The sequence below is a fragment of the Ranitomeya variabilis genome, chromosome 2, assembly GCF_051348905.1.
Source record: "Ranitomeya variabilis isolate aRanVar5 chromosome 2, aRanVar5.hap1, whole genome shotgun sequence".
Classification (NCBI taxonomy): domain Eukaryota; kingdom Metazoa; phylum Chordata; class Amphibia; order Anura; family Dendrobatidae; genus Ranitomeya; species Ranitomeya variabilis.
Genome location: NC_135233.1, coordinates 230,787,789 through 230,812,004, shown reverse-complemented (window position 1 = coordinate 230,812,004; position 24,216 = coordinate 230,787,789). Strand labels below are relative to the sequence as shown.

Genomic DNA, 24,216 nt, shown 5'->3' with positions numbered 1-24,216 from the left:
AAGTGGGGGTGATGGGGACTGCAAATGATGATGTGGGGGTGATGGGGGCTGCAAATGATGATGTGGGGGTGATGGGGGCTGCAAATGATGATGTGGGGGTGATGGGGGCTGCAAATGATGTGGGAGTGATGTGGACTGCAAATGATGATGTGGGGGTGATGTGGACTGCAAATGATGATGTGGGGGTGATGTGGACTGCAAATGATGATGGGGACTGCAAATGATGATGTGGGAGTGATGGAGACTGCAGATGATGAATTGTGTTTGAGGGGGTACTGCACATGATGAAATGATAGGGGGCTGCAAATGATAAAGTAAGGGGGACGGCAGATGAAGTGAAGGGGGATAGGGGACTAAATGATGAAGGTGGACTGCAAATGATGAAGTGGGGGTGATGGGGACTGCACATCAAGTGAGTGTGAGGGACGGTGGACAGCAATTGAATTGAAGGTGGGGGTGGGGAGAGCCAATGGTGTATTGAAGGTAGGGAGAGCAAATAATGAATATTGAATGTGGGGAAGAGCAGTTGATAATGAATAGAGGGTGGGAGAGAGAGAAGACATGACAATGAATTGAGGCAGAAGGGGCATGTAACTATAATAAATCGGAGTTAGGGTTAGAGCGGGAGGTACATAGTGGGATCGTTGAGGATAAAGTGACTGGAAATAAATTGGGGGAAAGAGTACATGTGCTAATTAATTTATATATTAAATGGGGAAAGTGGCTATGTACAGATAGTGGGGGCACAGTGGCGTATTATAATTTGTATTTGGAAAGGTGGGTTGCATAATAACCAATTACAGTATATATTAATGGTGGGTGAATGTCTGTATTCAGATGTGTAGTGTAGAAGAACGTGAAAAAGTGTGGAATGTACTCTGGAAGCGGTGCTCTAGATAAGTGTGTTATTTTATGCAGAGACGAGTCCTGGCTGAAAGAAGTGATGGCGGTTTGCGCTGGATTAAAAAGAAATGCAAAGATGAAGGACTTCAGCTAGAGACGTCACTGGTGAGTCAGTATGTTACCTGTACACTGACACCATACACTGTATACAGAGCTCCTGTGTATAATGTCACTGGTGATTACTATATTATCTGTACACTATATACAGAGCTCCTGTGTATAATGTCACTGGTGATCACTGTATTACCTGTAAACTGACACTATACACAGCTCCTGTGTATAATGTCACTAGTGATCACTGTATTACATGTACACTGACACTATATATAGAGCTCCTGTGTATAATGTCACTGGTGATCCCTGTATTACCTGTACACTGACACTATATATAGAGCTCCTGTGTATAATGGCACCGGTGACCACTGCATTACCTGTACACAGACACTGCATACTAAGTACAGATCTCCTATGTATAATGGCCCTTATGGTGATAGTATTTTTTTTTTTAATTAATGATCAGTATTGTACTATTCAGTCACAATGTGGTGGTAATATGTTGTCCGGCCATGGTGTGGCGGTATTTGTTCCTTGTATGTGCTATTATATGGTCACTATGTGGTGGTAATATGTGGTCTGGTCATGTTGTGTTGGTATTTGTTCCTTGTATGTAGTTGGTCACCATGTGGTGGTAATATGTGGTCTGTACATGCTGCGGTGGTATTTGTCCCTTGTATGCGATATTGTTCGGTCACTGTGGTTGTAATATGTGGTCTGCACATGGTGTGGCAGTATTTATTCCTTGTAGATAGTATTATAGGTCACTATGTGGTGATAATGTGATGTCTGGTCATGGTGTTGTGGTATTTGTCCCTTGTATGTGGTATTATTGGTCATTTGAAAAATTGAAAAATAAATAAAAATATACCTAAATTGTATTGCATATTTTAACAAATGTTTAATAAGTTAGAGTAGAGTAGGGCCCGGCCAAAAGAGTCTATCTTGTCATCGTGGCAGATTAAAAAAAACCTTTTGGCCAAAACAAAATCTGCCGGCTATGTGTGTGATCTGGTGATGGGAACTGTTAATGTGTGATTGGTGAGAAGTGGAGTTTTTCCAAGAGACAGCGGTGGTGCTGTGGACAGTTCGAGGGTTGGAGGCGGGGCTGGGGTGGAGCCTGGGCAGAGTCTTAAGGGGGCCCCGAAAATTTTGCCAGTATGGGGCCCCAAAATTTCTAGTGGCAGCCCTGCTCCTACTCTCCTCCGCGCTTATTCACTCCTCACCCAATCGCCTCCAAGACTTCTCCCGAATATCCCCCATCATCTGGAATCCTGTGCCCCAACACGTCCAGTTATCCACCACATTTGGATCCTTCAAACTGAACCTGAAAACCCATCTCTTCAAAAAAGCTTACAATCTGTAATGACCACACGACCACCATCGGAGCTACTGCAACCTCCGACCTACTGTCTCCTTCCCCACAATCCTGTAGAATGTAAGCCCGCAAGGGCAGGGTCATCTCCCCTCTGTATCAGTCTGTCATTGTTAGTTTTGTTTACTGTAAGTGATATTTATATTTTGATGTAGCCCTGTCTAATGTACGGCACCATGAAATTAATGGTGCTATATAAACAAATAATATTAAAGCCCGTCATGTGTGATAATTTGCTGCATTGCTGTATCTAAGCCAGCTGTATGTGATATGTCTCAGCCACTCGGCCTTACATGAGGTTTCCTCCTCTTATTGACATGGAGCGTTCCAGCTTCGGATTCCGATGAGTTATCAGAACCTGTTACCTCACAATGGTTGCCTAGTAACAGCCCCTGTATAATGCTCTGGCCACAGTGTCACCCCTAGTTCATGTTTTGTCCTGCACCTCGGAGCCAGCGGGGATACAATCTAAAAATGGCGCAAGAACCCAAGAGCTGCCATTTCATGGATCCATATCACATCCCTGGGTGAGTGCCCTGTGGCTGCTGTAACAATGGCTCTCACTTACACAGGGCCCCACATGGGCTCATTGTTGTTTCTAATGGGTAGTGTGGAGGGAAGAAGGACTCCCCGTCTCCAGGGTGCTGAGATATATGCAGACAATGGGGGCATGTGGCCCAGAGCTAGGAGCCCCTGTTTTAGTCTGGGGTCCTCTACTCTCTGTAGAAATTTTCATTTTGTTTTATTCTATAGTTGTACAGCATTTTGCCCCCGACTTCGCAATCAGCTGGGAAACACCTATGGCTCCACCACAATCTGCCTCCTTCCTGACCCCTCTGTGACCAAAAGCCCTCACTCCATTTTGCCACCCCTGAGGCAATCCCCCATCGAGATGCCAGCTGAGCCCCCCAAACTGCAACCAATACAAGTTCACAGCTGCACTGCAGACAAAGGAATCGTGTTACCTGAAATTTACATCCCATATGGATATACAGGTAAGCAAGTTACCTCAATATTACTAGCCACCCCACAGAATATACAGGTAAGACCCCAACTATATACAGCAGGTACCCCAATATTACTAGCCACCATGCAGAATATACAGGTAAGATCCCAACTATATACAGCAGGTACCCCAATATTACTAGTCACCCCGCAGAATATACAGGTAAGACCCCAACTATATACAGCAGGTACCCCAATATTACTAGCCACCCCACAGAACATACAGGTAAGACCCCAACTATATACAGCAAGTACCCCAATATTACTAGTCACCCCGCAGAATATACAGGAAGACACCATCGATATACAGCAGATACCCCAATATTACTAGCGACCCCACAGAACATACAGGTAAGACCAACTATATACAGCAAGTTACCTCAATATTACTAGCCAACCCACAGAATATACAGGTAAGACCCCAACTATATACAGCAGGTACCCCAATATTACTAGCCAACCCACAGAATATACAGGTAAGACCCCAACTATATACAGCAGGTACCCCAATATTACTAGCCACCATGCAGAATATACAGGTAAGACCCCAACTATATACAGCAGATACCCCAATATTACTAGCCACCCCACAGAACATACAGGTAAGACCCCAACTATATACAGCAGGTACCCCAATATTACTAGCCACCATGCAGAATATACAGGTAAGACCCCAACTATATACAGCAGGTACCCCAATATTACTAGCCACCATGCAGAATATACAGGTAAGACCCCAACTATATACAGCAGGTACCCCAATATTACTAGCCACCCTGTAGAATATACAGGTAAGACCCCAACTATATACAGCAGATACCCCAATATTACTAGCCACCCTGCAGAATATACTGGTAAGACCCCAACTATATACAGCAGGTACCCCAATATTACTAGCCACCATGCAGAATATACAGGTAAGACCCCAACTATATACAGCAGGTACCCCAATATTACTAGCCACCATGCAGAATATACAGGTAAGACCCCAACTATATACAGCAGGTACCCCAATATTACTAGCCACCCTGTAGAATATACAGGTAAGACCCCAACTATATACAGCAGATACCCCAATATTACTAGCCACCCTGCAGAATATACTGGTAAGACCCCAACTATATACAGCAGGTACCCCAATATTACTAGCCACCCTGTAGAATATACAGGTAAGACCCCAACTATATACAGCAGATACCCCAATATTACTAGCCACCCTGCAGAATATACAGGTAAGACCCCAACTATATACAGCAGATACCCCAATATTACTAGCCACCCTGTAGAATATACAGGTAAGACCCCAACTATATACAGCAGATACCCCAATATTACTAGCCACCCCACAGAATATACAGGTAAGACCCCCAACTATATAGAGTAGGTACCCCAAGATTACTAGCCACCCCACAGAATATACAGGTAAGACCCCAACTATATACAGCAGATACCCCAATATTACTAGCCACCCTGTAGAATATACAGGTAAGACACCAACTATATACAGCAGGTACCCCAATATTACTAGCCACCCCACAGAATATACAGGTAAGACCCCCAACTATATAGAGCAGGTACCCCAAGATTACTAGCCACCCTGCAGAATACACAGGTAAGACCCCTCAACTATATACAGCAGGTACCCCAATATTACTAGCCACCCTGCAGAATATACAGGTAAGGCCCCCCAACTATATACAGCAAGTTACCCCAATATTACTAGTCACCCCGCAGAATATACAGGTAAGGCCCCAACTATATACAGCAGGTACCCCAATATTACTAGCCACCATGCAGAATATACAGGTAAGACCCCAACTATATACAGCAGGTACCCCAATATTACTAGCCACCATGCAGAATATACAGGTAAGACCCCAACTATATACAGCAGGTACCCCAATATTACTAGCCACCCTGTAGAATATACAGGTAAGACCCCAACTATATACAGCAGATACCCCAATATTACTAGCCACCCTGCAGAATATACTGGTAAGACCCCAACTATATACAGCAGGTACCCCAATATTACTAGCCACCATGCAGAATATACAGGTAAGACCCCAACTATATACAGCAGGTACCCAATATTACTAGCCACCCTGTAGAATATACAGGTAAGACCCCAACTATATACAGCAGATACCCCAATATTACTAGCCACCCTGCAGAATATACAGGTAAGACCCCAACTATATACAGCAGATACCCCAATATTACTAGCCACCCTGCAGAATATACAGGTAAGACCCCAACTATATACAGCAGATACCCCAATATTACTAGCCACCCTGTAGAATATACAGGTAAGACCCCAACTATATACAGCAGATACCCCAATATTACTAGCCACCCCACAGAATATACAGGTAAGACCCCCAACTATATAGAGTAGGTACCCCAAGATTACTAGCCACCCCACAGAATATACAGGTAAGACCCCAACTATATACAGCAGATACCCCAATATTACTAGCCACCCTGTAGAATATACAGGTAAGACCCCAACTATATACAGCAGGTACCCCAATATTACTAGCCACCCCACAGAATATACAGGTAAGACCCCCAACTATATAGAGCAGGTACCCCAAGATTACTAGCCACCCTGCAGAATACACAGGTAAGACCCCTCAACTATATACAGCAGGTACCCCAATATTACTAGCCACCCTGCAGAATATACAGGTAAGGCCCCCCAACTATATACAGCAAGTTACCCCAATATTACTAGTCACCCCGCAGAATATACAGGAAGACACCATCGATATACAGCAGATACCCCAATATTACTAGCCACCCCACAGAACATACAGGTAAGACCAACTATATACAGCAAGTTACCCCAATATTACTAGCCACCCTGCAGAATATACTGGTAAGACCCCAACTATATACAGCAGGTACCCCAATATTACTAGCCACCCCACAGAACATACAGGTAAGACCCCAACTATATACAGCAGGTACCCCAATATTACTAGCCACCATGCAGAATATACAGGTAAGACCCCAACTATATACAGCAGGTACCCCAATATTACTAGCCACCCTGTAGACTATACAGGTAAGACCCCAACTATATACAGCAGATACCCCAATATTACTAGCCACCCTGCAGAATATACTGGTAAGACCCCAACTATATACAGCAGGTACCCCAATATTACTAGCCACCATGCAGAATATACAGGTAAGACCCCAACTATATACAGCAGATACCCCAATATTACTAGCCACCCTGTAGAATATACAGGTAAGACCCCAACTATATACAGCAGATACCCCAATATTACTAGCCACCCTGTAGAATATACAGGTAAGACCCCAACTATATACAGCAGATACCCCAATATTACTAGCCACCCTGCAGAATATACAGGTAAGACCCCAACTATATACAGCAGATACCCCAATATTACTGGCCACCCTGTAGAATATACAGGTAAGACCCCAACTATATACAGCAGATACCCCAATATTACTAGCCACCCTGCAGAATATACTGGTAAGACCCCAACTATATACAGCAGGTACCCCAATATTACTAGCCACCCTGTAGAATATACAGGTAAGACCCCAACTATATACAGCAGGTACCCCAATATTACTAGCCACCCTGTAGAATATACAGGTAAGACCCCAACTATATACAGCAGGTACCCCAATATTACTAGCCACCCTGCAGAATATACAGGTAAGACCCCAACTATATACAGCAGATACCCCAATATTACTGGCCACCCTGTAGAATATACAGGTAAGACCCCAACTATATACAGCAGATACCCCAATATTACTAGCCACCCTGCAGAATATACTGGTAAGACCCCAACTATATACAGCAGGTACCCCAATATTACTAGCCACCCTGTAGAATATACAGGTAAGACCCCAACTATATACAGCAGGTACCCCAATATTACTAGCCACCCTGTAGAATATACAGGTAAGACCCCAACTATATACAGCAGATACCCCAATATTACTAGCCACCCTGCAGAATATACAGGTAAGACCCCAACTATATAGAGTAGGTACCCCAATATTACTAGCCACCCTGCAGAATATACAGGTAAGACCCCAACTATATACAGCAGATACCCCAATATTACTAGCCACCCTGCAGAATATACAGGTAAGACCCCAACTATATACAGCAGATACCCCAATATTACTAGCCACCATGCAGAATATACTGGTAAGACCCCAACTATATACAGCAGGTACCCCAATATTACTAGCCACCCCACAGAATATACAGGTAAGACCCCCAACTATATAGAGCAGGTACCCCAAGATTACTAGCCACCCTGCAGAATACACAGGTAAGACCCCTCAACTATATACAGCAGGTACCCCAATATTACTAGCCACCCTGCAGAATACACAGGTAAGACCCCAACTATATACAGCAAGTTACCCCAATATTACTAGCCACCCTGCAGAATATAAAGGTAAGACCCCAACTATATACAGCAGGTACCCCAATATTACTAGCCACCCTGCAGAATACACAGGTAAGATACCAACTATATACAGCAGGTACCCCAATATTACTAGCCACCCTGTAGAATATACAGGTAAGACCCCAACTATATACAGCAGGTACCCCAATATTACTAGCCACCCTGTAGAATATACAGGTAAGACCCCAACTATATACAGCAGGTACCCCAATATTACTAGCCACCCTGCAGAATATACAGGTAAGACCCCAACTATATACAGCAGATACCCCAATATTACTGGCCACCCTGTAGAATATACAGGTAAGACCCCAACTATATACAGCAGATACCCCAATATTACTAGCCACCCTGCAGAATATACTGGTAAGACCCCAACTATATACAGCAGGTACCCCAATATTACTAGCCACCCTGTAGAATATACAGGTAAGACCCCAACTATATACAGCAGGTACCCCAATATTACTAGCCACCCTGTAGAATATACAGGTAAGACCCCAACTATATACAGCAGATACCCCAATATTACTAGCCACCCTGCAGAATATACAGGTAAGACCCCAACTATATAGAGTAGGTACCCCAATATTACTAGCCACCCTGCAGAATATACAGGTAAGACCCCAACTATATACAGCAGATACCCCAATATTACTAGCCACCCTGCAGAATATACAGGTAAGACCCCAACTATATACAGCAGATACCCCAATATTACTAGCCACCATGCAGAATATACTGGTAAGACCCCAACTATATACAGCAGGTACCCCAATATTACTAGCCACCCCACAGAATATACAGGTAAGACCCCCAACTATATAGAGCAGGTACCCCAAGATTACTAGCCACCCTGCAGAATACACAGGTAAGACCCCTCAACTATATACAGCAGGTACCCCAATATTACTAGCCACCCTGCAGAATACACAGGTAAGACCCCAACTATATACAGCAGATACCCCAATATTACTAGCCACCATGCAGAATATACAGGTAAGACCCCAACTATATACAGCAGATACCCCAATATTACTAGCCACCCTGCAGAATATAAAGGTAAGACCCCAACTATATACAGCAGGTACCCCAATATTACTAGCCACCCTGCAGAATATAAAGGTAAGACCCCAACTATATACAGCAGGTACCCCAATATTACTAGCCACCCTGCAGAATACACAGGTAAGACCCCAACTATATACAGCAGGTACCCCAATATTACTAGCCACCCTGCAGAATACACAGGTAAGACCCCTCAACTATATACAGCAAGTTACCCCAATATTACTAGCCACCCTGCAGAATATACTGGTAAGACCCCTCAACTATATACAGCAAGTACCCCAATATTACTAGCCACCCTGCAGAATATACTGGTAAGACCCCAACTATATACAGCAGGTACCCCAATATTACTAGCCACCCTGCAGAATATACAGGTAAGACCCCAACTATATACAACAGGTACCCCAATATTACTAGCCACCCTGCAGAATACACAGGTAAGACCCCCCAACTATATACAGCAGGTACCCCAATATTACTAGCCACCCTGCAGAATATAAAGGTGAGGCCTCTTTCACACTTCCGTCTTTCTTTTACCGTCACAATGCGTCGTTTTGTGAAAAAATGGATCCAGCAAATGTTTCTGCTGGATCAGTTTTTTTCCCATAGACTTGTATTAGCGACGGATGGCCTCACGTTTCATCCGTCGTGCCCTGGATCTGTTATAAAATCGCTGTCCGTCGGGCGGAGACAAACCACATAGAAACGTTTTTGTGTACGTTGGAAAATCGTGCGACGGATCCTGCGCTGTCCGTCGTTGGCTATAATGGTAGCCTATGGACGCAGAATCCGTAGCTGACTGTCAAAGGCTGGAATCCAGCGACGGGTCCAGTCTTTTGAAACTGAGCGTGCGCGGAAGAATTTCCCGTCAGGAAAATTCTCTCTCCCTCTCTTTTTACTATTGATGCAGCCTATGCAGCATCAATAGTAAAAAGATATAATGCTAAAAATAATAAAAAAATAAAAAATGTTGATATTATTACCTTCCGGCGTCCCCCGCAGCCTTCCCGATGCCGCCGTTCAGTAATTCCTTGCGAAATGACCTGATGATGCCGCGGTCTCACAAGACTGCTACGTCATCACAGATCATTGTCTCGCAAGGCATCACTGGGAACGGGAGCTGCCAGGAGCATCGGGAAGGCTGCGGGGGACGCCGGAAGGTAAGAATATCACGATTTATTATTTTTTATTATTTTTAACCTGGGTTGTGTTGTGTATGCGTTTTCGCAGCAGAAAAACGCGGTGAAGACGCATACACAACAAGTGCACATAGCCTCGATGGATCCGTAAAAAAAAATGGACACAGTGAATCCGTTTTTTACAGTCTGCACAGGATCCGTCTTTTCAACATTTTGATGGATTGTGACCGATTGTAAAAAACGGAAGTGTGAAAGAGGCCTAAGACCCCAACTATACAGCAGGTACCCCAATATTACTAGCCACCCCACAGAATATACAAATAAGATCCCCCAACTATATACAGAAAGTACCCCAATATTACTAGGAACCCTGCAGAATATACAGGTAAGGCTGGTTTCATATTTGCGTTCAGGAGGGCTGCGGATGGCTGCCTACTTCCTTTCTTCCTCCCTGAAGCTCCGTCTACTTCTCCATGCGTCCTGCGTACCTATCTTAAACATTGGGAACAAAGGGACATGCGTTGCATGCGGATTCATCCACATGCGGCTACTGCACGAAAGCACAAAATGTAGCATTTCCGTGCGGTCGCCGCACATGTCAAAACGCCTGACGCATCCGCATGCAACGCATCCGCATGCACCTGCGTACCCAATGTTTAAGATAGGTACGCAGGGAAATGCAGGACGCATACAGAAGTAGGCGGAACTTCAGGGAGGAAGAAAGGAAGTAGGCAGCCATCCGCAGCCCTCCTGAACGCAAATATGAAACCAGACTAAGACACCCCCCCCCCCCCCCAACTATAAACTCCTCCTCCGTGTCTTTATAGCCCTTGTGCTCTGTGCACAGTCATGGTGAACAGGTAAGAGTCTTCCCCAAACTGTTCCCACAAAGCTGAAGCTACAATTGCCCACACTGTCTTGTGCTGAAGATTAGGATTCCCCCATCGCCTTCCTCCGTCCCATGTTCCGGGAATTAGTATGGCGTAATCAGCAGAATAACACTACAAACTCTGCCACATAATAAGGATGAGGGTGGTCCGGCCGTTCCTGAGCCATGGCGGTATTTTATTGGACCCTAACTACAACACCTCCATGGATGGGAATAGAGAAGACACGGACAAGTACATAATGTGACATGGGCCTCACTTCTGTGACTTCTGGAGTCCGGGATTCTGGGAATCCTCTCCCCCCCACATTGGCGTTAGTGTATAAAGTGTGGGACTGAGGAAAGAAACGGACGGGTGATTACGGATACACTAAATGCAGAACGCTATGGCGTAATCCCAATTTGGGTGAAGCATCAAAGTTAAAGGGTTTTTCTGATTGGGACCAAAAAGGGATCTGAGCGATAGAACAATTATTTACAAACTCTTTGCTTAGAAGTTTGCATCAGCTCCAAGAGGAATTCAATCTAACACTTTTTTACCAATACCTACTAATCCGACATGTTCTCTCTGCTCAGGCAGGTCTGATGGACCTCCCCCGCTTGGTACATTACAGGGTCTCCACTTCGGGGCTGAGTTGCGGGGTTTCCTTCCACTTGTCAATAGTATCACTTTTGCATAAATCACTCAGTATAGGTAAGAAACAGCAGACTTGGTTACTCTTAGTGTCACCCCTGCAGGTCTCCAGTGTATGATGCGGTGTCAGCACGCCACCTCTTTGTGTCACATGGTCCCTGAAGTAGTGGACGGCGGTCCAGAGGTCCATTCATCGGTGACAAGATGGCATATGAAACAGCCAGCGGAATATACGCACGACCACAACAGAAAAGTATGAGAAAACTGGTGACTTCTTGAAGGAGGCCCTATTTCCTGCCATATTAGTTGCCACATAGCAGGTTCTGCCTCTTTCAGCTGTTCCTGGCAATCAGCTTTTGGGTTCTCCTTACAGGACGTTTACACCAAGAGACAATGGAGGCCAAAGGAAGAATACAAATCCCCTTTAAATAAATACATGAAAGCTCTTAAAGTAGACCTACCCGATAATCTGCAGCGCAAGGCCATACCTGGTAAGTTGCTTCTTGGGAGGGGTTGCCAAAAGCATTTAGGGGAGTGGAAAGTGACAGACTTATTTTGCCAAAAATTGGAAGGACCCCAAAATCTCAGAATGGTGGTCTCCAATCTACAGTCCTCCAGATATTGAGGCGACAACTCCCAGCTACTGTATACCCACGGACTGGTCACTGGTTTAGAAGCAGATATGAAGCACATCTGCCCCTAAATGACTATCATATTAAAGGTGAAGCTTGAGTTAGTTAAAATAAGAGGCGCCTGCATAGAAACGACACAATGCGGCCTCTAGATGGCGCTGTAGTAGTGTTACAGCTACAACTCTGCACCGCAGCACGAACACCTCACTCACCTCATTCGTCCTCCAGATACTTGGCCGACATTGTGATGGGGCTCCATAGTGAGAGCCAGAAAGACCTTATATGACAAAACGGTTGCAGAGGGGCCCCAAGACCCCATGATAACCAGTGCATCAAGGTTCATAATATACAGAGATATACACATTATATTACTTGTAGTTCTCTGTGTCACCAATAGGTTATACCGGATTCATTCCTCGTTACCAATATGCTCTTGGTGTTGGTTTTGGACCAGGGATCAAAGCAAGTATGGATGAATTTGATAAGATTCAGGTGAGAAATATAATTTAATGTAAACTAGCTGAAGAGCCTGGCGTTGCCCGGGAACAGTAACTAACTGTGGTTAGTTGTAAAAAAATAATGATTATATATAAAGCTGAGTGTATAGCCCTGCCCACGCCGCATAGCCACACTCACTTTAATATCCAACATCAACCGTCAGCCAGAGCCACCGGACTACTACCCCTAATATCCCACATCATCGCCACCGGACTACTACCCCTAATATCCCACATCATCGCCACCGGACTACTACCCCTAATATCCCACATCATCGCCACCGGACTACTACCCCTAATATCCCACCTCATCCGTCAGCCAGAGGCACCGGACTACTACCCCTAATATCCCAATCACACAGAAGAACCGGACTACTACCCCCAATATCACACATCATTCCATCAGAGCCACCGGACTACTACCCCTAATATCCCACATCACCTGTCAGCCAGAGCCACCGGACTACTACTCCTAATATCCCATATCATCCCATCAGAGCCACCGGACTACTACTCCTAATATCCCACAACATCCAGCCAGAGCAAACATTGTCAGGTTGGCGCTGCAACACCAATTAAAATGATACCTGGGTTGGAGAAATCCGTCTTGTGTTGCTTTTTTTCATCTGTGTTTTAAATTTAAGTTAATTTGATGCTTCATGTCAGACAAAGAAGTTCCGGATTCTGGGCTCCCCCTGCAGTCTGTGGCAGAGGGTGGTCTGTGTCAGCACGGTAATATATTATGTTATTTCCAGCTTCACAGAAGGACGATAATACCATAGAAATGCTAAAATAGGGCTCAGTTACCACAACTGTCTACAAGGAAAACTGTTGCTCATAGCAACCAATCACAGCTCAGCTTTCATCTTTTAACAGCTCTGGTGAAATGAAAGATGCTTAGTGATTGGTTGCAGAGTGGGCTTGGCCAATACACACTCAACTTTATATATTAGATGTACAAGAATAAAACTACTATAATACTGCCCCTATGTACAAGAATACAACTACTATAAGGCCGGGATCACACATACGCGAGATACGGCCGAGTCTCGCAGGTGAAATCCCTCCTCTGGCGCCGGCAATGCGGGACGGAGCGTGCAGCCGCACAGCAATACATGGAGCTGCACGCTCCGCTCCCAAGTGCCGGCGCCAGAGGAGGGATTTCACCTGCGAGACTCGGCCGTATCTCGCGTATGTGTGATCCCGGCCTAATACTGCTCCTATGTACAAGAATATACAGTAACTACTATAATACTGCTCCCCTATGTACAAGAATATAACTACTATAATACTGCTCCCCTATGTACAAGAATACAACTACTATAATACTGCTCCTATGTACAATAACATAATACAGACCTCTACACAAAAATGTAACTGCTATAGTTCTGCCCCTACATTAAGGTGGTTGTCCAGTGAAAACAAGTTATGATGCATCGGCAGGGTAACTTGCTGATTGGTGGGTGCCCCATCAAGGAGACTTTTTATCCCTGTTTGAATAGATTAGGAGATCGGATGCTGACAGCAGCTCTATTTATTCTTTATAGGGCTGCCGTCCCATCAGAAATGGAGAGGTAGATGATGCATGTGCACTGCAGCTCCATTCTGGTGATCCGTGCAAGCCCCAGCAGTCTGACCTCACCGATACATTATTTAACAGCTATTCTAAATTACAGGTGATAACTTGTTTCCACCAGACAATTTATTTAAAGTCCCTCTGTTATATCAAAAATAATGCTTACAGGATCTGTCTGTGCAGCTAACTACCAGGATGATTCAGGTACTCTGAGGACTCATTTTGAGATCACCAGCAGCACACTACACATCAGAACGGCGTCATACTCAGCGATACCGAGTACTGAGGATTCACTCTTACTACTTGGCTCCTAGAGAGCAAAAAAAAAAAAAAAAATATATATATATATATTTGCATCACATTCCTGATGCCCTCATCCACTGTAGGCTGACCAAAAATGTCAGGTGTTAATACCTTACTGCAGGTAATGGGACCTGTTTTTGCTGTACCTGTGTATCCAAGGGATTATTTTTGCAGCCGATAAAGAGGAAAAAAAATCTACGTTATACAGTAAAATGCCTTCAAACAGCACCATCTCAGCATTGACACCAGGACGGTGTCCGGGTAATCTGCAGTCACATTAATTGTTAGGTTTAGGATTATGCCAATTTGCTTGTTCCCACTGAACTATTAACACCATAATCTTGGGTTAGTAGGCCTCCCTCCTCCACATGAATCATATCCTAGGTGGGACTCCCAACTGCGGGCATCTGAGCCCAGCCCTCCACAAATAGCTGTAACCTTGCTCTATTCACAGGTTATAACTATACAGGTATTAAACAGTCCTAGAAGGCTGTGTATATATATATATATATATATATATATATATATATATATATACATACACACACACGGTGATGACTGACCGCTGTCACATTTAGGTTAACACCCTGCTCAGGAGCCTAGAACCTGCTCTTCCCCAAATCATGAGATGCCCATTGAGTTAGGCTACGTTCACATTTGCGTTGTTGGGCGCAGCGTCGTCGACGCATGCGTCCCTATCTTTAACATGGGGGGGGCACATGGACATGCGCCGGTATGCGTTGTACGACGCACAAGACAGGGCTACTTGTAGCGTTTTCCCTGCGCCGAAAGTCCCGATCTGTAGGATCTTATGACAACGCATGCGTCGCAAAACGCTGCGTTGTGTACATGCGTTGTTGGTTACGTCGCCGACGCTGCGCCCAACAACGCAAATGTGAACGTAGCCTTAGAGGGCACCTACACCGATCATTATTACCAAGCCCATTAGGCCAGTCCTGAGCTTGTCATTTCTTCTAGATTTACAGCAGACCACCTGCCACAAGCTCGGAATGGAGAATGAAACCACCTTTCAGGCCTGCAATGAAGATCTACAGCCCCGCTGGTCTCTTGCCTAAGTACACAGGCTTCATACCGGGTGAATAGTAGTTGTCATAGGACCACCGATTTAGCTGATGTGTTTAATGCAGGGCTGTGGAGTCTGAAAGCCAAACCGCAGACCCCACTAGTGAGCATGTACCCACTACTGAGCATGTACATCTAAGGATCTTTTAGACCAGGAACAGAACATTTCATAACTTTCCCAAGTTATGTAAACATTTACAGCACATAACTTGTTGGTAATACAATATTACTGTACTCTAGTGTTCCATTCACAGGGGCACATTAGGTAGGACCGCATTTATCAGTGTTCCCCAACTCCAGCTGTCAAGGGTCATGTTGTCAGGATTTGCTTGGTATTAGACAGGCAATTATGCCACCATTTGCACAGTAATAAGTCAAATGTCTGACATCAGGCCTGGATTTGGCATAAAAAAAAAACCCCCCCACATAAAAATAAATAAATCTGAGAGGATGACGAAGCATGTGTTTAAAAGAAAAAAAAAAAAAAAGTTTATACATACAAGTCTGGAATCAGCCGAGTGTCCCAGCATTAGTTTGTGACCAAAGCTATCAGTCAGTGATATGATTAGTCCCATCAACTAAGCAGAACATGTCTCGCTATGGGCCACAAGTGACCCGATGCAAACTCTTTGCATCAAGGTTGATCACATCTAGAGGGGGGGGGAAGGGGTTACCTGCATAAATTGAACCCATATTTAATGTCAGGATTAAGTGATACAACCCATACTACTGGTCCCTCTCATGTCACATGGATTCTCACTAGATTAGTCCATATAGTACACTATAGCTGCCACAGCACAGGTCGGTGCTACTTTAGGTGAAGCGATTGTCAGACACTTCAGGCCCTGCTCTTCCCCCTCCCATCTATTTTGATGCCTGCTGGCACACAGTGAGGCAAAGTACTCCGGTTAGGGACCACTCACCTGCACATCTAGCTAACAAGTATGCTGAACCAGTTTAGTTTTACATCGATCCTGCTGTAAGTGGGGTCCCAGCAAGGGCATGTGCACATGTTGCAGATCCACAGCAGTTTTCCATGGTGTACAGTACCATGTAAACCTATGGAAAACTAAATCTGAAGTGCACATGCAAATCCACAGCATGTCAATTCTTTGTGCTGATTCCGCAGTGTTTTACACCTATTCCTTTATAGGAATCCGCAGGTGTAAAAACGCAGGACGTTCTACCTGCAGAATCCATGCGGAAAAATCTGCAAGTGTGCACATACCCTTAAACTGAAAAAGGCATAAAAAAAAAAAATTGCCTTCTGTACATTATAGCTGGCCATTAAGCCATAACGTGCATATAATTAAGACCTATTACCTGCCGTTATGAGGACACCTTTTGTAACCCACCACTCTTATGCTCCAGGCTTTAGGGACACAGTTGGCTACACCTACGGGACCACCACTAGGCAGCTGTACCTCAAGTACCCACTGTAAGAAGACCTCAAACAAGGACTTATGAAAAATGCTTTAATGGTGGAGTGAAGATCTGTACAGCAAAGAAAGAGGAACAGGAGAAGGTTAAACACAAATAAACATGAACATCAAGAAACAAGAAATTCATGAACAGGAGAGTTACAGCTTTAAACATAATTTACAACTGCAGGGGGCGCCTTATGCAGCCTCCTCCTCGGCCTCTTCCTCAAACTCGCCTTCCTCTTCTGCTGTAGCGTCCTGGTACTGCTGGTACTCTGACACCAGGTCGTTCATGTTGCTCTCGGCCTCGGTGAATTCCATCTCATCCATGCCCTCACCGGTGTACCAATGCAGGAAGGCCTTTCTGCGGAACATGGCGGTGAACTGCTCGGAGATGCGCTTGAACAGCTCCTGGATGGCTGTGCTGTTACCGATGAAGGTAGCAGACATCTTCAGGCCTCGGGGTGGGATGTCGCACACTGCAGTTTTCACATTGTTGGGAATCCATTCCACAAAGTAGCTGCTGTTCTTGTTCTGCACATTCAGCATCTGCTCATCTACCTCCTTCATGGACATGCGGCCCCTGAACACTGCGGCTACAGTCAGGTAGCGGCCATGCCGTGGGTCACAGGCAGCCATCATGTTCTTGGCGTCAAACATTTGCTGGGTCAGCTCTGGCACTGTTAAGGCACGGTACTGCTGGCTGCCTCGGCTAGTGAGTGGGGCAAAGCCAGGCATGAAAAAGTGCAGACGCGGGAAAGGCACCATGTTCACGGCCAGTTTACGCAAGTCAGCGTTTAGCTGGCCAGGGAAGCGCAGGCAGGTGGTGACACCACTCATGGTGGCTGATACCAGATGGTTCAGGTCACCATAGGTGGGGGTTGTCAGTTTCAGGGTTCTGAAGCAGATGTCATATAGGGCTTCATTATCTATGCAGTAGGTTTCATCTGTGTTTTCTACAAGCTGGTGGACGGACAGTGTGGCATTGTATGGCTCTACTACAGTATCAGAAACTTTGGGGGAGGGCACAACGCTGAAAGTGTTCATGATTCTGTCTGGGTACTCTTCTCTGATCTTGCTGATAAGGAGGGTACCCATACCAGACCCAGTGCCACCACCCAGGGAGTGGGTAAGCTGGAAACCCTGGAGACAGTCACAGCTTTCTGCTTCCTTCCTCACAACATCCAGTACTGAGTCAACCAGTTCTGCTCCTTCTGTGTAGTGCCCTTTTGCCCAGTTGTTTCCAGCGCCGCTCTGACCTATAAGAACAATTGAATAAATTACCAAGATGCAAGAACCTCATCCAACCATCAGCCTGAAAGGGAACAGATCATCCGCAAGGTGTCCCAAGAGCCCACGATTGCCAACACAAGACATGGATTTTAATGTGTCATTAGCCTGTACAATTGCAATAGCATGCCTCTTATTTTATTTTTATTTTTTTACCCATCCGTACACCAATATTAGTCACAAGACTCCCGATTACTCACCGAATACAAAGTTGTCGGGCCTGAAGATCTGTCCAAAAGGTCCAGAGCGCACAGAGTCCATGGTACCAGGCTCCAAGTCCACCAAGACAGCACGGGGAACATATTTGCCACCTACAGGCAAGATTACATCATAAGCAACAACTCAAGGGGGAAAATAGTGGCTTCTAGATGAAAGTCAGTCACCTGTGGCTTCATTGTAGTAGACATTGATTCTTTCCAGCTGGAGGTCACTGTCTCCATGGTAGGTACCAGTTGGGTCAATGCCATGTTCATCGCTAATCACCTCCCAGAACTAGATGAGAGAAAAAAAAAAAAGTTAGGAAACCAAAAATATAAGTTTATTCCTTTAATGTGTCAGACAATGGATTATTACTCCCAGATCAGGTTACATGGCAAGCACCAGGTGGCATGCCATCTCACAGCATGTGCCCCTTCCTTCTCAGGATGAAGGGACGCACACACATCAAACTTTGATCACCACTGATTAGAGTCCGTGAACCCTAGCAACATTATGTTTGGGATGAGAATCACTTTAGATTAAAGAGGACCATAACATTGGAATTCTAAGTGTAGCTAGAGAAATAAAGTGCAACTGAGGCCCCAGTCATCAATATTAGTCCTATGTCACAGCAACAGAGACCCAGAAACTATAAAATCCCACGAGTATAGAAGTTTTCCAGAATTAGGGCAACATCTGCTGATTACAGGAGGACGCCATAGCCTGTACATGGCAGGAAACAAGCAAGATGCCAGAATCCTTGCCCATATAAGTGAGATCCTAGCCATATGCAGCTTTGTACATCAGTCCATAACACTACACATTAACCCCCATAGTGGACAGATTCCACCCAGCCACTAGTGAATAACTTTCTAAAAGAAGATTGACCAATTTAGTGACCACAAGTACCAGCAAGCCAAGTCATACTGAGGTTTCCATCTGCGGCACCTGCTGCCATAAACAGAGCCCCCAATAAGCAAAAGCATTAGAGCACCACAGGGGAGGGGTGACGTCACTGAGCACGTGGTGCCCGCAGGTTCAATTCCCGCCGACCTGTAAGATTTGAATTTCAAATATGTTACCTTTGACACGTGATGCGACAGGTTCTGGGTGGGCACGCCCACCACTAACAGTCCTGCGATAAGGCACGCCCAGCGGGCTCGCGTCACGTGACTGCCGGCTTTGGGGCGGGAAAGGCCGTTGAGACAGACGCTTAACCACCGCACTGCCGGCGAATAATTACCGAGTGTGGAAGTGACAGGAATATACTACAGTGGGGAGTGGAGTAGGCGCGAGAAGCCGGTACACATCCTGTACGGCAGCTAAAAATCTCCGCAATGCGGCTGAATGGCTGTCAGCCGCCATATTGTAGGGAACATGATGAATGAGGCAGCGGTTATGACAGAAAACCCCGGCTCCCCTTTCCTCCCGATTAATTACCTTGGCTCCAATCTGGTTGCCGCACTGTCCGGCCTGCAGGTGCACGATTTCCCTCATGTTGACGGAATAAATCCGGGCAGATGACTGTGCTGTAAATTCCTTTGGTGACTGCGCGAGCAACTGATCTTAACCGTCTGCCTCAGCAGATTTTATAGGCGGCTCAAGACCTTGTTGCTAGGCGCTAGGGCTCCTATTGGATGACGGGAAGTGGGCGGGCTCACTCAAGAGACAGGCATTGCTTAAGAAACTGTCAATCAAATGTTATATTACCATAAGGGTGTTCTAATTGGCTGCCTGTCAGCTGTCATGGTCACCTAACTCCGGTCTCTACTCACGCACTGATTGGTTCCATTCAAATGATTGACTGGCCCCCTGGTTGGCTACTTTCTTCGAAAGGAGGCGGGATCTAGTGAGCGTCTTAGTAACCACTGCAATGCTCGTCAGGCGCCAAGAACGGTTAGCGCGCTGCCAAGCGCTTATTCACAGACGGGTTTTACGCTTTGCAGACTGCGCACTCTCACTGACTTGCGTCACATTCGGTTCCTAAGGGTCCTTGGTTACCGGCAGGTAGTAGCGTGAGGGCCGTGTGGTTTCCCGCTGCTGTGGCCTCTCTGGGTCTGTTTATCCTGGAAACCTGTCCTGTTCAGACAAGTCGCCTTGTATTACACTAAATAATGAATTAAATAGAGACACATTCCCAAACACAAGCTGTGACCATGGTTTCCAATGGATGTTGTCATCTGTGGTGAATATTTTACCTCACATATGACTGGACGATATACTGCTTACACAAAAATGTGACATTTGCTAAAAAAACAAAACGGGAAATAAGATACTGAAAATTTCTCAAGACCACTTTCATGTTCCATGAGACGTTGTTCATAAAGGTCCAGCTATAGCACACACAATCCTCCATTGTACCCAGAAAATGGCTCAGTCCATTTCATAGAATAAAGAGATCCTATGTCCCACAAAAATGGTGAAGAATCGATGCACGTCTTCTACCATGTCAACCAGCGTCCGTTTACTGTAACAGTTTCCACATGGACCGCGCTCGTATTACAATACCGTGGCCCTGACCAGACATAAGGGCCAAACATGGACCACGCTCATATCACAATACCGGGGTCCTGACCAGACATAAGGGCCAAACATGGACCACGCTCGTGTAACAATACCGGGGTCCTGACCAGAGATAAGGGCCAAACATGGACCACGCTTGTGTAACAATACTGGGGTCCTGACCAGAGATAAGGGCCAAACATGGACCACGCTCATATCACAACACCGGGGTCCTGACCAGACATAAGGGCCAAACATGGACCACGCTCGTGTAACAATACCGGGGTCCTGACCAGAGATAAGGGCCAAACATGGACCACGCTTGTGTAACAATACTGGGGTCCTGACCAGAGATAAGGGCCAAACATGGACCACGCTCATATCACAATACCGGGGTCCTGACCAGACATAAGGGCCAAACATGGACCACGCTCATATCACAATACCGGGGTCCTGACCAGACATAAGGGCCAAACATGGACCACGCTCATATCACAATACCGGGGTCCTGACCAGACATAAGGGCCAAACATGGACCACGCTCGTGTAACAATACCGGGGTCCAGACCAGGGATAAGGGCCAAACATGGACCACGCTTGTGTAACAATACTGGGGTCCTGACCAGAGATAAGGGCCAAACATGGACCACGCTCATATCACAATACCGGGGTCCTGACCAGACATAAGGGCCAAACATGGACCACGCTCGTGTAACAATACCGGGGTCCAGACCAGGGATAAGGGCCAAACATGGACCACGCTTGTGTAACAATACTGGGGTCCTGACCAGAGATAAGGGCCAAACATGGACCACGCTCCTATCACAATACTAGGGTCCTGACCAGAGATAAGGGCCAAACACGGACCACGCTTGTGTAACAATACCGGGGTCCTGACCAGAGATAAGGGCCAAACACGGACCACGCTTGTGTAACAATACCGGGGTCCTGACCAGAGATAAGGGCCAAACATGGACCACGCTCCTACCACAATACTGGGGTCCTGACCAGAGATAAGGGCCAAACATGGACCACGCTCCTACCACAATACTGGGGTCCTGACCAGAGATAAGGGCCAAACACGGACCACGCTTGTGTAACAATACCGGGGTCCTGACCAGAGATAAGGGCCAAACACGGATCATGCTCGTATCACAATACCCGGCCTGACCGCGGGGTCCTGAATGGAGATAATTCCCCAACACCGACCACAATTGTATCGCAATACCTGAAGGTTAAAAAGATCCAACATCCATGCCATGGATGCAAGACAAATAATGTTGAGAAAAAAAAGTCTAAATTGGCTAATCTTCTGGACTGGTGATGCTTCTCTGCACTCAATGCTATGTCCGCCCCCAGTATCCTGGCATCAACACCCGGCATGGATGTAATGTGACTGCTACAGCCAATCAGCGACAACCGATCGGTTGCACCGTTCACATTTTTTCCAAGCCAACTTTCTTTTGCTGATATAAAATTTGATGGCTGCAGACGATTAGAATCTTCATATGGGGTATTGATGCCAGGAAACTGTGGGATGCAGCGCTGAGTGTGTACAAGCGGCACCAGTCTAGAAAGCGAGTATCACAATTTTTGTTTCACCTCAATTAGCCCATTAATCAGGGGTTGTCTTGTAGTAAACAATCCTTTTAATACTAGGCAGCAAAATTAATTTCGGACTCCAAACCAGACCACCCGTGAATAAATCACATAGCCTTAACCCATTACATATATGGGTTTTCCAACTAAACTATGCTTTTATGACATTTATGACCCTAGTTGTTGGAATCGGTAAGAGACTCAGCAGTCAGACTTCCTAAAGAGCCATTTTTATGGGAGTGGATCCATTAGATATTTTTTACTGTATTTTTACCCCATTTCTTAGTGATTATTTCACACACTTAATAGGAGAACATCTCTAGAAACCAGCATAGGGTACAATTGTTACAGCAAACAATAGCCATTAGCAACCTGACAATTAGCATTTATCTATCAGGTCCTTTCCTGATACCTAGTTAACAGTTTGTGTTCCTGTCCAGCAAGGGATTGTGCTTTCAGCAGAGGAAGCAGTTGTTTAAACAGGTTTACCATTCTAAAAAAAAAAAGAATAAAAAAGTTTCAGGCTAGAAGCCTATGACTAATGGGGATTTGTAACAAAATCCTTTTTGTGAAGGTATATGGTTGTGTATGAAAGCAACAAAAATATTCAGCTCACCGTTGATGGCAATCAGGTAGGTTTCTGGTGTGGAGAAGCCTTGTGAAGGAATTGAGTCCAGCTTTAAACCATAAAATCATATCCTTTATTTTTAATTTATGATTAAAATTGATATGGCAACACTAAAATATGCCTACACATGATTGGGGATAAGGGGTGCAAGGAGGTGAAAGCTGATGCATTTCGAATGACTACTGTGTTCTTAAACTCGGTCTGATGTCTTGTATGCTCAATCCATTACTTCACTCACTTCTATGGAACTGACAGAGAACGTTCTCCATCAATCATACATTTATCATCTATTTAGTGTAACAACCCCTTTAAGCTGAACTTTCAATATTTGGTTATACTTTTGTTAAGATGGTAATTAAATTTCAACAGCCCATCCTAAACTCGCTAAAAAGTGTCCTCAGCTGCTAGTGAAATTTTCATGGGACTTTTTATTCTATGCAAGGCGATTCATGATCTAATTTATAAGGTTCCTTTGCATATTCCAAAGGTAGATGATGTGACCATTTTAGACCCCAACTCACAGAACTCACTATGTAGGGGTAAGGTCCTCTTAAACAAACTATGGCTGCCGTCACACTAGCAGTATTTGGTCAGTATTTTACATCAGTATTTGTAAGCAAAAACCAGGAGTGGAACAAATAGAGAAAAAGTGTAATAGAAACATATGCACCACTTCCGCATTTATCACCCACTCCTAGTTTTGGCTTACAAATACTGATGTAAAATACTGACCAAATACTGCTAGTGTGACAGCACAGCAGCCTATCAATGAACGTGATAGTGGTTTGTATGAATGGTCATTTGTATAATCATTATTTTCCCATTCCGTTCATAAACTTTTAATTATTGTCGGCAGCACATCTTCTGATTACATGAATGTGCTGACCGTAAACAATAGAGTCTGTCCTAACTTTAAAAAGCGATCAATTGCAAAATAGCAATGCACCA

At 45.2% G+C, this 24,216-nt stretch overlaps 2 protein-coding genes across 2 annotated transcripts; one reads left to right on the top strand and one right to left on the bottom strand.

The window, feature by feature from the left end:
- The first annotated feature begins 2,702 nt into the window (after nt 1-2,702).
- CIMIP2A (ciliary microtubule inner protein 2A) lies at nt 2,703-17,202 on the top strand. The gene is made up of 7 exons (XM_077283978.1): nt 2,703-2,859; nt 3,086-3,327; nt 11,644-11,792; nt 11,913-12,030; nt 12,569-12,663; nt 15,526-15,643; nt 17,002-17,202. Exons 1-7 carry the CDS (start codon nt 2,762-2,764, stop codon nt 17,070-17,072), a joined length of 891 nt encoding a protein of 296 aa, XP_077140093.1. The 5' UTR covers nt 2,703-2,761; the 3' UTR covers nt 17,073-17,202.
- On the bottom strand, nt 17,092-20,138 carry TUBB4B (tubulin beta 4B class IVb). The gene is made up of 4 exons (XM_077283977.1): nt 19,980-20,138; nt 18,725-18,833; nt 18,542-18,652; nt 17,092-18,310 (listed from the first exon to the last, which is right to left on the bottom strand). The coding sequence occupies exons 1-4, from the start codon at nt 20,034-20,036 to the stop codon at nt 17,250-17,252; spliced, it is 1,338 nt and encodes a 445-aa protein (XP_077140092.1). The 5' UTR covers nt 20,037-20,138; the 3' UTR covers nt 17,092-17,249.
- Nucleotides 20,139-24,216: the final 4,078 nt, after the last annotated feature.